Source organism: Coregonus clupeaformis, chromosome 15 (genome assembly GCF_020615455.1).
Source record: "Coregonus clupeaformis isolate EN_2021a chromosome 15, ASM2061545v1, whole genome shotgun sequence".
NCBI lineage: Eukaryota > Metazoa > Chordata > Actinopteri > Salmoniformes > Salmonidae > Coregonus > Coregonus clupeaformis.
This window is the reverse complement of record NC_059206.1, coordinates 15610937-15625616: the sequence shown is the minus strand read 5'-3', so window position 1 is coordinate 15625616 and position 14680 is coordinate 15610937. Positions and strand designations below refer to the sequence as shown.

General features: G+C 42.5%; 1 protein-coding gene across 1 annotated transcript in view; it reads right to left on the bottom strand.

Moving 5' to 3' along the window:
• Positions 1 to 2878: 2878 nt before the first annotated feature.
• The window catches only part of LOC121583114 (nuclear receptor subfamily 6 group A member 1-A-like), a gene marked incomplete at its 5' end in the record, with an annotated part of 16435 nt that continues 4633 nt past the window's right edge, over positions 2879 to 14680 (bottom strand). Inside the window, 6 exons of the mRNA XM_041899325.2 lie at positions 2879 to 6469; positions 8602 to 8754; positions 9035 to 9156; positions 9434 to 9688; positions 9905 to 10132; positions 10894 to 11060. Coding sequence (XP_041755259.2) covers positions 6333 to 6469; positions 8602 to 8754; positions 9035 to 9156; positions 9434 to 9688; positions 9905 to 10132; positions 10894 to 11060 — 1062 coding nt within the window. The remainder of the gene's footprint in view (positions 6470 to 8601; positions 8755 to 9034; positions 9157 to 9433; positions 9689 to 9904; positions 10133 to 10893; positions 11061 to 14680) is intronic.

Genomic DNA, 14680 nt, shown 5'->3' with positions numbered 1-14680 from the left:
GTGTGAAAGCCTAACTCAGTGTGAAGGCCTAACTCAGTGTGAAAGCCTAACTCAGTGTGAAGGCCTAACTCAGTGTGAAGGCCTAACTCAGTGTGAAGGCCTAACTCAGTGTGAAAGCCTAACTCAGTGTGAAAGCCTAACTCAGTGTGAAGTCCTAACTCAGTGTGAAGGCCTAACTCAGTGTGAAGGACTAACTCAGTGTGAAGTCCTAACTCTGTGTGAAGTCCTAACTCAGTGTGAAGTCCTAACTCAGTGTGAAGTCCTAACTCAGTGTGAAGGCCTAACTCAGTGTGAAGGCCTAACTCAGTGTGAAAGCCTAACTCAGTGTGAAGGCATAACTCAGTGTGAAGTCCTAACTCTGTGTGAAGGCCTAACTCAGTGTGAAGGCCTAACTTAGTGTGAAGGCCTAACTCAGTGTGAAGTCCTAACTCAGTGTGAAGGCCTACCTCAGTGTGAAGGCCTAACTCAATGTGAAAGCCTAACTCAGTGTGAAGGCATAACTCAGTGTGAACTCCTAACTCTGTGTGAAGGCCTAACTCAGTGTGAAGGACCTAACTCTGTGTGAAACCCTAACTCAGTGTGAAGGCCTAACTCAGTGTGAAGGACCTAACTCAGTGTGAAGTCCTAACTCAGTGTGAAGGCCTAACTCAGTGTGAAGTCCTAACTCAGTGTGAAGACCTAACTCAGTGTGAAGTCCTAACTCAGTGTGAAGACCTAACTCAGTGTGAAGTCCTAACTCAGTGTGAAGACCTAACTCAGTGTGAAGCCCTAACTCAGTGTGAAGCCCTAACTCAGTGTGAAGGCCGGTAAGTGGCCTCATCTGCAAACTACTGAACACAAGGTGACCCACCGGAGCATCCTCAAGGTCCCCATGACAGCACACAACAAACCACGTGTCTTTGTACAGCCAAGCTCAAGTATTTTCTGTTACATTTCCTGATTTTCATTTGACATCTTGCTCAAATCTTGGAGGAGCAGACAAAATGTCCCTTCAGGACATCGCATGGTCACAGAAGCTGCAAGAATGAGCTTTACACAGTAGAATGTCATTTTGGTAAAGCCCAACAAAGCATTACACTTTTCACATCCTTTATTGTGTATGCTCTCTTCAGGTGGAAGAGTCCAACTTTGTCAGTTAAAGGGGGTCTACAGATGTGTGATGTGCAGATAAAGGTGGGAATGACCTCAGATCTTAAAGGACAGGCTGTACCTCTGATTTCCCATTCCAGGGCTACCAGGTGGGAAAATTTAACAGGAAGAGAGGAACGATTGGGCCCAAAAAAACACTGTCACTTCCTATAATAATTTGTGGGAACTCCATAAATAGTGAAGCAATTCTGCAGCCACTTGACCCACTGGACATTGGCGGAAGAGGAACCAGGATCCTCCTTGAGAATGGGAAAACAAATGTCTCTACACAGGGAAGATTTGACATAATGTATAGCAGGTACAGGATTACTAAAACCATTAAGGAGATTTGTTGGAAACTTATAGATTGTGTCTTTAATGAAGATGATGTTCTGAAAAGTTACAAATAATGCATCACTGTGTGGAGTCAACTAATCTTCTAGAGGTGAGAAAATGCCTCTTTAACTATCGTTTGAATTCCTCTACTATACACACAGTAAAGACTGTTTAGACAGCTCCTAGATAGATCTGACATTAGTGAAGCGTTTTTCATCGTTAAAATAGCAGTGGAGGCCTTGGCTTCCTCTGGCCCATTTTGAAATGTGGCCAGCTACGTAAATTCCCCAGAGCTGTTGTGGGCAGTGACGCTGTCAGTGGCCCTGGCAAGGGAGCTCAATTTGGCACAATATGGGAAGCCATTATTTCTCCTTGGCTCAGATTGACAAGACAAGAGGCACATGCTAAAAACGGCACCCCTTTCTCTGCCCTGTCCACAGGAAGGGGAGGAGCCAGCGACAGGATGTGACTGTCACACAGCAAACGGACTCCCTGTAATTTATTACAATGACTCAGCTCTTTTATTTGGAGGTCTCTGGTGTAACAAGGCACCGCTATCGCTGAGTAAATACCCCACCGTGTTTAGACTAATATAACCTCTGTGACCCGGGCTATCATCTGTATTCGCAAGGATCATGCGTATGCCTCTTAAAATAGGCACCCTATATGATGGGTGATCAGTGGCTATTTTCATTTGTGCTCGTCGAATGCCATCTCAAAGGCGTGGAGAACAAACGGGGAGTGGAGGGTCACGGACATTCACCAGAAGTGGACAAGTGGACACTTAAAGAGAGTCTGCTGAGAGTGCATCCTAAATGGATAAGCTGGGGACATTCATCTGAAATGTTACTTTTGATCAATTATACATTTTGGGGCAAAGGGAGAAGAGTAAACACATTGAGGCCTTGGTCTCACAGCTGCACAAGGTTCACCTTTATTTAGTTTCAAGTCCTAACATTCTATGCATGCTTTGAACACTTATTGCTCTGATAGCCACAGGTAGTCAAAGTTACAGTCAGGGCAGACACACGGACACAAAGTATATAAACCCATGATGGAGGTTAAAGCTAGAATCCTTAGTTGCGACATCAATTTTTGGACTTATTTATTAATGATATATACCCCATTTATTCTTGAACAATATTACATTTACATTTGACACTTTAGTCATTTAGCAGACGCTCTTATCCAGAGCCACTTACAGTTAGTGAGTGCATACATAAAAATAAAAAAAACATTATACTGGCCCCCCGTGGGAATCGAACCCACAACCCTGGCGTTGCAAGCGCCATGCTCTACCAACTGAGCTACACGGGGCCCATTACTTCTAAATGCATCATTAGTTTAGTTCAACTGTCGTTCCCCATCAGAACCCAAAATAAAACGTAGCTTGTTTTACTCCGATGTTTGTAAACAAAGAAAATATAAACAAACACTGTATAGCCTCAAAATATGGTTAAAACTATCATTTTGATATCATGGATGGTCATTCCGTGCATTCATAGCTCTATCTATGAATTTGAGAGTGGTCACATTTCTCCAGGCCCATCCCTCAGCTTTTTACCAAAACTGAGGTGGGGTGATCCCTTTGTTATTATTTCAATTAAGGATTCTAGCTTTAAGAAACAACATGTTACAGTAGAACATCACATCTCTTAACTTTAGAATTTCTCTGTCTGCAACTTTTTTACACCCAGAACACCAACATAAACAAACAAAGCATTGTGCCCCCCCAAAAACATTCTATGACACCTGATATCACTGCAATTCAAAAGCCTTTCTTTTGATTGATACATTCTATCAAAGAGAATGAGAAAATGGATTTGCCGAATACGTTTGAATATCGGCAGTCTTGTATTGAAAATAAGCGAGAGGTTATCAGGCACCATATTGGTAAAGTGTATAATGGCTTTATGCATAGGACCCCAACAGTGTTCCCTTGAATAAAAGAAAGTGTTGATTGTTACACAGCACAGCAGAGTTAAGCATTATGAACGCAAATGCAAAGGTGTTGTGATGATCTGGCCCTATTCTTTTTAGCACCTAGTGGTTAGGGTCCTTTACCACTTAAATTGAGGAAGATTAAAAGGTATCTTCCCCAACTGAGTAAGATTAAAAGGTATCTTCCCCAATTATAAAGCCAATATCCATTAAAACACACACACACACACACACCGGTCAACAAACATCTAACATCTCAACCATGAACCAAAGCGGAGCTACTCTGTCAATTTGAATCCCTGAGCTGCAGGATGCCCCTTGAAAACTGGACACCACTGACAGATAGCGCCTCCCTACAGGCCAACACATGCATCACAAACCGTGCATCTCCAAGATGGCTACCTTGTTTCTGGTAAATGACTGGGACAGAATACTCGATGAATCCCAAACCAGCTCCTCGCCCCTACCAACTCACTCGGAAGGACCTCCATTGTCACGTGTTGCTGACGAAACTCAGAGGGTGACTTCCAGAGTGGCGAGGGGATCAATAAACCCATCAACTTTGGGACACACTCGTGGATAGTATTTCCCTCTGGAGCCTGCAGCCTTGCTGGCTTGGTCGAAGTGGCTGTCGAAGGGTCTAATTAGCCCCTACACCCTTGATAATTTTCACTACCTCAGCTTTGGGACACTTATGCATATGGAAGAGGCACGTGTGAATGTGCAAATGGAGGGCCGAGGGGTGCGGGAAAGGGGGTGATTTGGGATTCAGCCACTGAATAAAAAAAAACGACAAATCCTAGTCACTTATACTTCAAACAATCAAACATCTAATTGATATGCAAAACATTATTGTAAAACAACAAAATACATTCCAAGTAAATGACAAATGTTAAACGTTTAATAAAAACAGACAAAAGCGGGACATTGAATAGATGTGGCTAATTCATTTACGAATAGGCATCAATTCCCATAGTTTGTTCAAAGACGTGTGTATGCAAGAGGTTGTCAGAATGGCTAAAACAGAGGAACTTCTAGGCCTGGTCAAAATGCCACAACTGGCTCTGACTGAGGACCTATAGCAAAACCATTAACTCTGGCACAGTACCTTCACTTAAATCATTGTCTGGTGCAAATATGTAAACATTCAAAGATATAACAAATATATTCAGTTCTATTTGGAATGTTTTGAAGGGGAGGGGTGCACTCTATGAATTTGACTGCCAGTTATCCCTTACCACAACATTTATTTCCTTACAGTAACAGTACCGAAGTAACACTCCTAACTGATCGAGTCTGGTCATTGCTGCACTTTTTTGCCTTGTTTGTAACACACCTGAGAATACAAGTGAATATGAGTCTAACCAGTCACAGAACCTTACATCAATTCAGAACCCAAATTGTATCCTTATTAGTCCATTAAAATCGTATATTCTATTCCATATAGTCCAAACACCCACACAAATACAACAACTCCCCTAAAGAAAAAAAGTCCCCAAAAGACAAGACGGCTACTTACGACGTCCCCCAAAACCTACAACTACTAATATTAAATGCAATTCAACAAAGTGATCCTGAGTAACTTCTGAATGCCGTACACCAAACTTCCACCTTACCCTGTTTAGAACTCAAGTTCTTGCAAACTCAAGTGAGAAAATATCACAGAAAACATTAACTGGCAGCTGCAACCTTTTTGTTGACGCACATGCAGACATAACAATCGCTGTGACCCTAGAGGTCATAGGTGGGATTTTGCTTTGAACATGTCCCTTGAAAGAGTAGAGTACACAACAACGATACTCTTGAACTATGGCTGAGCTTGCCACTATTGGGCAGCATTTCGCATCTATTTAAAAAACCCACCCACACCCTGGGTTTTCAACAGTGTGCATATTGCACTTCTCGTCCTCCCAGGCATCTGCAGTAACTGGTACATCTCAGGAGAAGGTCGACTGGGACAGCAACGTTTTACTGGCCTATCATCACCAATCCCAGAGTGGTCCTTCAGTTAATTAATTGATTGATCAAGAAATAACAACAAATACCATCGGAAAATCTTTCAACTTTAGTTGAAAACATGAAAGAACCGCCTTCACTTCCACTTACTTCAATATCATTAGCCTTAAAAATACCCGTATCAATTTTGACTAAATTTCATTTTTACCTGCTGAAAGGCTTGAGTAGAAATGTAAATGAAAAAGAGACTTGAATATGCCGCCACTTTATGTTGACATTACTAGTGATGGAATACAAGGCATCAGTGAAGGCAGCTTGGGAAATCTCATCTGTCACTATTGGCAGATGTGTTTGAGTAGATATACCAATACCACTTGAGAAACCTCACCCCCCACCATGATACATTTCACTAATCTTAAAAAGCTAAATGTATAGCATGTAGTATATATTAAAACTCAATTTAACTACACTTAGTAACTGAGTGTATCTTTGGAGACCTTTGGTAACAATCATTAACGTCACATTGATTTTTTTTTTTTAACACAGTGGGGAAGTATATCGCATGTACTTTACTGTAACTGAGGATAGTACAAACATACCAAAGACTGCTGAGGTTATCTTTTCACTGACACAGGCATATGTCCACTGAAAACACAACCAATACTTACTGAGGTAGTCATTCAGTAACACTAGTGTTTTCTAGTGGATCCCCAAACAAAAAAACTTCCTGGAAATCTATACGAAAAATAGCTACCATGTTAACACTTCACACACGTGTAAACTGCACTTACACGTGTGAACAATGCATTGGTTGTGCATTTCTTGTTGCGGAGGCGTGAATACATTCAGATCTGTCGTGTAATAAATACATTTAGGAAAACAATTAAGTTTAAAATAACTGTCACATTCACAAAAGAAAGAAGGGGGTCACCCCCTCCTTCAGGTGGACGGTGGGTTTTGAGAGGCGTGGCTCAGTTGCCAGGGTTGGGGCCTGTTGTCAGGCAGGAGGTGGTGCCTGCTTGGAGGGTGTTGGGGCTGGACTTGCAGGAGTGCAGGACGGCCTTAAACAGCAGGGGGAGCTGTTCCAATGGAACATTCACCAGCTTCCCTGGAAGGGCCGACCATTTACATTACATTTGACATATTAGTCATTTAGCATACGCTCTTATCCACTTACAGTAGTGAGTGCATACATTTTCCTACACTACCATCAAAGACAGTAAGCACAGAAACAACAACCTCTCTTAATCCCATCTATCCTCCAAACAAAGGCAATGGACATTGATGTGCACTTCAGTATTCGCAACCACATATCTATTACAGTACAGTATTTACCATACCATACATTGGGGTGTATAATGTTTTCCCTTGATGCCATCCCATAATAAGATAGGATGAACATTAACCTTAGACACACTGTGATGTATACAAAATAAACACTGCACACAACATAGCACATACAGTTGAAGTCGGAAGTTAGGAAGTTAGGTTGGAGTCATAGGTTGGAGTCATTAAAACTCGTTTTTCAACCACTCCACAAATTTCTTGTTTACAAACTATAGTTTTGGCAAGTCGGTTAGGACATCTACTTTGTGCATGACACAAGTCATTTTTCCAACAATTGTTTACAGACAGATTATTTCACTTATATTTCACTGTATCACAATTCCAGTGGGTCAGAAGTTTACATACACTAAGTTGACTGTGCCTTTAAACAGCTTGGAAAATTCCATAAAATTATGTCATGGCTTTAGAAGCTTCTGATAGGCTAATTGACATAATTTGAGTCAATTGGAGGTGTACCTGTGGATGTATTTCAAGGCCTACCTTCAATCTCAGTGCCTCTTTGCTTGACGTCATGGGAAAATCTAAAGAAATCAGCCAATACCACAAGTTTGGTTCATCCTTGGGAGCAATTTCCAAACGCATGAAGGTACCACGTTCATCTGTACAAACAATAGTACGCAAGTATAAACACCATGGGACCACGCAGCCGTCATACCGCTCAGGAAGGAGACGCGTTCTGTCTCCTAGAGATGAACGTACTTTGGTGCGAAAAGTGCAAATCAATCCCAGAACAACAGCAAAGGACCTTGTGAAGATGCTGGAGGAAACAGGTACAAAAGTATCTATATCCACAGTAAAACGAGTCCTATATCGACATAGCCTGAAAGGCCGCTCAGCAAGGAAGAAGCCACTGCTCCAAAACCGCCATAAAAAAGCCAGACTACGGTTTGCAACTGCACATGGGGACAAAGATCTTACTTTTTGGAGAAATGTCCTCTGGTCTGATGAAACAAAAATATAACTGTTTGGCCATAATGACCATCGTTATGTTTGGAGGAAAAAGGGTGGTGCTTGCAAGCTGAAGAACCCCATCCCAACCGTGAAGCACGGGGGTGGCAGCATCATGCTGTGTGGGTGTTTTGCTGCAGGAGGGACTGGTGCACTTCACAAAATAGATGGCATGATGAGGAAGGAAAATTATGTGGATATATTGAAGCAACATCTCAAGACATCAGTCAGGAAGTTAAAACTTGGTCGAAATGGGTCTTCCAAATGGACAATGACCCCAAGCATACTTCCAAAGTTGTGGAAAAATGGCTTAAGGCCAACAAAGTCAAGGTATTGGAGTGGCCATCACAAAGCCCTGACCCCATCCTATAGAAAATGTGTGGGTAGAACTGAAAAAGCGTGTGCGAGCAAGGAGGCCTACAAACCTGACTCAGTTACACCAGCTCTGTCAGGAGGAATGGGCCTAAATTCACCCAACTTATTGTGGGAAGCTTGTGGAAGGCTACCCGAAACGTTTGACCCAAGTTAAACAATTTAAAGGCAATGCTACCAAATACTAATTGAGTGTATGTAAACTTCTGACCCACTGGGAATGTGATGAAAGAAATAAAAGCTGATATAAAATCATTCTCTCTACTATTATTCTGACATTTCACATTCTTAAAATAAAGTGGTGATCCTAACTGACCTAAGACAGGGAAGTTTTAGTAGGATTAAATGTCAGGAATTGTGAAAAACTGAGTTTAATTGTATTTGGCTAAAGTGTATGTAAACTTCAGACTTCAACTGTACATTGCACATTACCCATGTCATACACACTGTACACGTTTTGTATAGCCATATGCATAATACATATTGCACACCTTACAATGAAAATGTCTATCAGTCAGAGCTGAAAAAGGTCTACATTTTAAGCTGACAATTGAATGAACTGTATGTACTCACCTGCGATGTGGCGGATCTCAGGGAGGCACATCATGATCTCAGGGAAGCGTTTGGGCTGGTGAGGGTACTTATACTCAGCCACGTCCTGGCATACATACCAGTAACGCCTGTTCAGCTTCTCCAGCTGAGAAATGTTAGTAAGCCCTCGGATATCTGCACAGAGGAGAGGGTTATGGTTTACGACGACGACTAATACAGACGTCCCTTTAAAACAATAAAGGAGTGCTGCCTTCATTGCCAGGACTTGGTTTAATAAAATATGAATTAAATAGTATGCACAGTTTGTAGTGACATTTCAGATTATATTTCATAGGTGACATTTAAAAATAAAAAAATCAGTGTAAAGATTAGCCCAGCAGCCATTGTATCATCCCAGCCTTTTTGTAATTTCCAACATATTTTAAAAGTATGTAGAATTGACATAGAGTAATACCTTGGTTGAGGAAGTTGATGGCTTTTATACAGGCATACTCCTCGTTGCTAACCTTCAGCTGATGAAATTTGCGGAACAGGTATATCAATCTCTCCATCACATCCATTCCATCTTCACTAAACCTGGCAGATGATGAGAGATAATCAATTAAAATCAATCATTTTAAAGAACGGCTTAAGTTGCATTTAAAAGCCTTAATGAATAATGTATCCCAGGACCGGTATCCCTGACCCAGATTAAGCTACAGACTAGGCTTAATCTGGGTCAGGGAAACCACCATTCCTAATATTCTCCCAAAAGGCCAACCTTGAGCCAAAGCTATGGCAATGGAACCCAAACCCGGATCCATGTTACCAGATTCAAGAACCTGGAGACCTAAGATCCTGGGGCTTCTCTTACCCTTGCAGCTCGTAGTCAGAGGGCGAGTACTTGGTGGTGACGTTGGCCAGATCCCCGAACATCTGGCTGCTGTAGATGGTGAGGCTGGAGAGGAGGATGAGCTCCTGCCAAGTGGCGCTGAGCAGCAGGGTGTAGTCTTCGATGGACAGCTCGCAGAAGAAGGGCAGCCGCTTGATCCAGGAGATCTGCCGGAACAGCAGCTCGTCTGCCAGCCGGCAGAGCAGGGCAAACAGCTCCCCCTGGGTCACCCTGTACCTGGGGGACGCACGGCAGAGAGGGCGGTGTGAAGTTTAGGCATGACAAAAAGGGTGATCGATAGGACATGAGGTCATGACCTATTCTTTTTGTAAACATCCGACAAAACAAGACATCTGGTGTCAAGACCCCAAACCTTAAAAGTCTATCATAAGAAAACAACGTAGCACGTCAAAAGCACAGTCCGACGCAGGTGTGTGCGCCGTTGGAACTCACCCATCTTCTATGAGCATGGGGGTCCCCAGGGGGGCCAGGTCCTCGGCTGCCACCAGTTGCGAGACAAGGGTCTGCGATTGGGGGTACAGGCTGCGACCCAGGGTGGGCCTAAGGACTGACTGGGCATAACCAAAAAGGTGTGGCAGGAACTGGTAGTGTGAGGACACGGGCATGCCCACGTACTGGTCCCGGTAGGTAGCAGTGTAGCCATTCATTTCCAGGGATCTGCTGCAAAGACACAAACCAGGAAACCATTATGTAGTAAAGTACTACTCTACTATAAATACTTATTACACTGTGCTTACAGAAATAATTACACAGGAATAAGGGCACCATAATGTAAAGTATGACAGAGTTTTCTAGACAAATGTATTTTTTCTGGGCACAGGGAAGCACGAAAAAAAACATGACAGAACTCTACGCTTTATCATGCAGGTTGCGCCAGAGTGAACTGGGTTGCAGACAGAGAGCATCGACCCTGAGACAACCACGTTAAGGACAGCATTTATCATTGTGGAATGGCAGGACTTCAGCAACAGCAGAGGAATGAAAACTGTGTCCGCTGTTTCCGCGGCAACAAACCCCGGGAGAATCCAGGAGCGAGGAGCTTCAAATTCTCCCATAAATGTGCTTAGGAGTGAAATGTGAGTGACCTTACATATGAACATGAGAGGAACCTTCACTCAATCGCATAACAACATGATTCGAAAAAAACTTTACTGGTAGGCATGCAATGGAAAATTCAGAGGCGTCATGAAGCTGAGGGGACAAAATAAAATGTATCCGTGTCCGTTTATAGGACATACAACTGCCAGATATAGGTCATTTTATTCAGAAATGAATTTAAAGATATTGAATTTGGCCACAAATTGTTAATGCATTTCGCTCCTGGGGGAAGTCATAGTTACTCAGCCAGTGGTGTCTCTCGGTCAGTGCTCCGACCTTTAACCTTTGAGGTGATGGTCTGTACCCCTACAACAACAGCTCACCTGGACGAAAGGGTGGAGACCGGCGAGGGTTGGTTGCCCTCGGAGACGCCGTTGTCGGGGGAACTGTGGTCGCTGTCGCCGTTGTTTCCCCATGTGTGCTCTGGCAAACCAGCATCCTCCTTGAACTCCTGGCCTGTCATAATGCGTTCCATTTCTTCATTCGAAATCTATAGCAGAGAAGCGAGGGAAAAAACGAGGGTGGGAAACAAGGAAGGAGGTAAGAGAAGAGAAAGCCTCTGTTCATTTCCTCTTGTCATTCAGTATGGCAAAGGGTTATTGATTCAGGTGCATTAGTCCCTGTACAAACAAAAGGCAGTTTGTCTGACGATTCGAAAATGGTATACATAGGTCATTGTCAAGTTTGTTATTCAGCTATGTAGCATTATAAACCATGCTCATGAGAAATTACGTGGGTTTTATAGAAATGTTTAAAGAATGTTCCCGAGACGGTGGCGGGCAACTTTTCTTTCACATATTGTCAGTATACCCGGGAACAGTGGAATCAATATGTGGAGATGAGAGGATTTAAGAAGGCAGGAGTTCCTTATTAGACTCGAGAACAAAACAAGCACCCACGGACATATCTCGCACGCTTTGCCTCTGGAAAATAGTTAACTTTTTCTCTGCCACACAAGCTGTGCCCTCCTATTCTCTGTGTCTGAAAGGCGTCTGATTACTCCGTTGCGGCACTATAGTTCCCATCTGAGCAGAAGGGTGATTTAAGCCTAATGAGTTCACCCTATCTGCAATAATGAGGGACAGACTTGACTGTCTCGCAGGGCCTGAATCCAGCTTTGGAGCAAGGACACCGATATTGAGGCAAGTGCTGGAATCAACTGAATGATTTTGCTCCTTGAAAGATGCTAGGCAGAGAACGTTACCTAAAACTATTCTGCAGATACTTTCCAGGCAAAGAAGCAAGGCATTTCAAGTATTGCAAAATATCATGCAGGTACAGTAGTCTAGTAAAGACTGACTGTTGGTTTTGTTGGTTTTGAACATTTTGGGATGACAATAAGAATAAAGTTGGTGAAAATGAAAGCCTACAACAATTGGGTCACAACAAGCCACAAAAGCCAACAATTAATCATTTAAACCAATTAAACTACATTTTTTGACCCGTTAAAACATTTGGAAATGTAATCTACTGCTAAAACGTTCTGGTTTTCACCGCCAATGGAACATTATTCGAACTCATCAATCAATCTTTGTGTTCAGCTACTCAGCTGCTTTCAGGGGCCTCTCTTTAAAAGTACACCTGGAAAATAACCTATTTTTTTAGTTTAAAGTCTCAAAACGTTTTAGCAGTTTCAAGTTTTTGTAGTGTTTTGTAGCTGAACATTTAAAGGCTGAAATGGATGGAACATAAAAGAAGCAGATAATAATAATCTGAAGAGAATAGATTTGAAAAAGCACTTCAGGTCCATGTTGTACACGAACGTGGGCTCTGAATCAATTGAAGAGAGAATCATGTCCCTTTTCGAGCTGCATTCCCTGTATTGTGAGAAACATATTCTATGTATACGCTTTACAAACTGAATGATGGAACTGAAAGTTGTTTCTTCTATTGAGGTTGGTTGCTTTGTAAAAAACTGTTTCACATTGGGAGGAACCACAGGAGGTTGGTGGCACCTTAATTGGGGAGGACGGGTTTGTGGTAATGACTGGAGTGGAATCAGTGGAACGGTATCAAATACATCAAACACATGGTTTCCACTGAGAAGAACATAGAAGACACTGTATCGCCACAGTGCACAACTGAAGTCACTGACGGCAACAGTGTCTGCGGTGTTGTGTTCAGTACGGAGAAAACTTTTTGAAACAGAGAGAAAAAGGGAGGGACTACTTGAACTTGTCCAATAAGAACACAGATTTATTGATTTATTTTGCTACGGGGTGATGTGTGAAGTACTAAACACGACCCTGGTTTCATTCATGCCCTAGACACTTACTTGATCAGTTTATTATGCCATTAATTGGACAGAGAGAAACTGTATTAAACCGGAAAAATGTAATCCAGCAGGCACTGTGCCTGCCCTTGAGTCAAAAGGTTTACAGTGGCTTGTCAAAGTATTCACCCCCCATGGCATTTTTCCTATTTTGTTGCCTTACATCCTGGAATTAAAATGGATTTTTGGGGGGTTTGTATCATTTGATTTACACAACATGCCTACCACTTTGAAGATGCAAAATATGTTTTATTGTGAAACAAACAAGAAATAAGACAAAAAAACAGAAAACTTGAGCGTGTATAACTATTCAGTCCCCCCCCAGAAGTCAATACTTTGTAGAGCCACCTTTTGCAGCAATTACAGCTGCAGGTCTCTTGGGGTATGTCTCTATAAGCTTGGCACATCTAGCCACTGGGATTTTTGCCCATTCTTCAAGGCAAAACTGCTCCAGCTCCTTCATGTTGGATGGGTTCTGCTTGTGTACAGCAATCTTTAAGTCATACCACTTATTCTCAATTGGATTGAGGTCTGGGCTTTGACTAGGCCATTCCAATACATTTAAATGTTTCCCCTTAAACCACTCGAGTGTTGCTTTAGCAGTATGCTTAGGGTCATTGTCCTGCTGGAAGGTGAACCTCCGTCCCAGTCTCAAATCTCTGGAAGACTGAAACAGATTTCCCTCAATAATTTCCCTGTATTTAGCGCCATCCATAATTCCTTCAATTCTGACCAGTTTCCCAGTCCTTGCCGATGAAAAACATCCCCACAGCACGATGCTGCCACCACCATGCTTCACTGTGGGAATGGTGTTCTCGGGGTGATGAGAGGTGTTGGGTTTGCGCCAGGCATAGCGTTTTCCTTGATGGGCAAAAAGCTCAATTTTAATCTTGATGGCCAAAAAGCTCAAATTTAATCTCATCTGACCAGAGTACCTTCTTCCATATGTTTGGGGAGTCTCCCATATGCCTTTTGGTGAACACCAAATGTGTTTGCTTATTCTTTTCTTTAAGCAATGGCTTTGTTCTGGCCACTCTTCCGTAAATCCCAGCTCTGTGGAGTGTACGGCTTAAAGTGGTCCTATGGACAGATACTCCAATCTCCGCTGTGGAGCTTTGCAGCTCCTTCAGGGTTATCTTTGGTGTCTTTGTTGCCTCTCTGATTAATGCCCTCCTTGCCTGGTCCGTGAGTTTTGGTGGGCGGCCCTCTCTTGGCAGGTTTGCTGTGGTGCAATATTCTTTCCATTTTTTAATAATGGATTTCATGGTGCTCCGTGGGATGTTCAAAGTTTCAGATATTTTTTTATAACCCAACCCTGATCTGTACTTCTCCACAACTTTGTCCCTGACCTGTTTGGAGAGCTCCTTGGTCTTCATGGTGCCGCTTGCTTGGTGGTGCCCCTTGCTTTGTGGTGTTGCAGACTCTGGGGCCTTTCAGAACAGGTGTATATATACTGAGACCATGTGACAGTTAGATTGCACACAGGTGGACTTTATTTAACTAATTATGTGACTTCTGAAGGTAATTGGTTGCACCATATCTTATTTAGGGGGCTTCATAGCAAAGGGGGTGAATACACATGCACACACCATTTATTTTTTAGAATTTTTTTAAACAAGTCATTTTTTTTCATTTCACTTCACCAATTTGGACTATTTTGTGTATGTCCATTGCATGAAATCCAAATAAAAATCCATTTAAATTACAGGTTGTAATGCAACAAAATAGGAAAAACGCCAAGGGGGATGAATATTTTTGCAAGGCACTGTATGGGTAGGACACAGGTAAAATACCTAAGACTGGACCAGAACAGAAACAGTGATAAATTGTCATTTTTT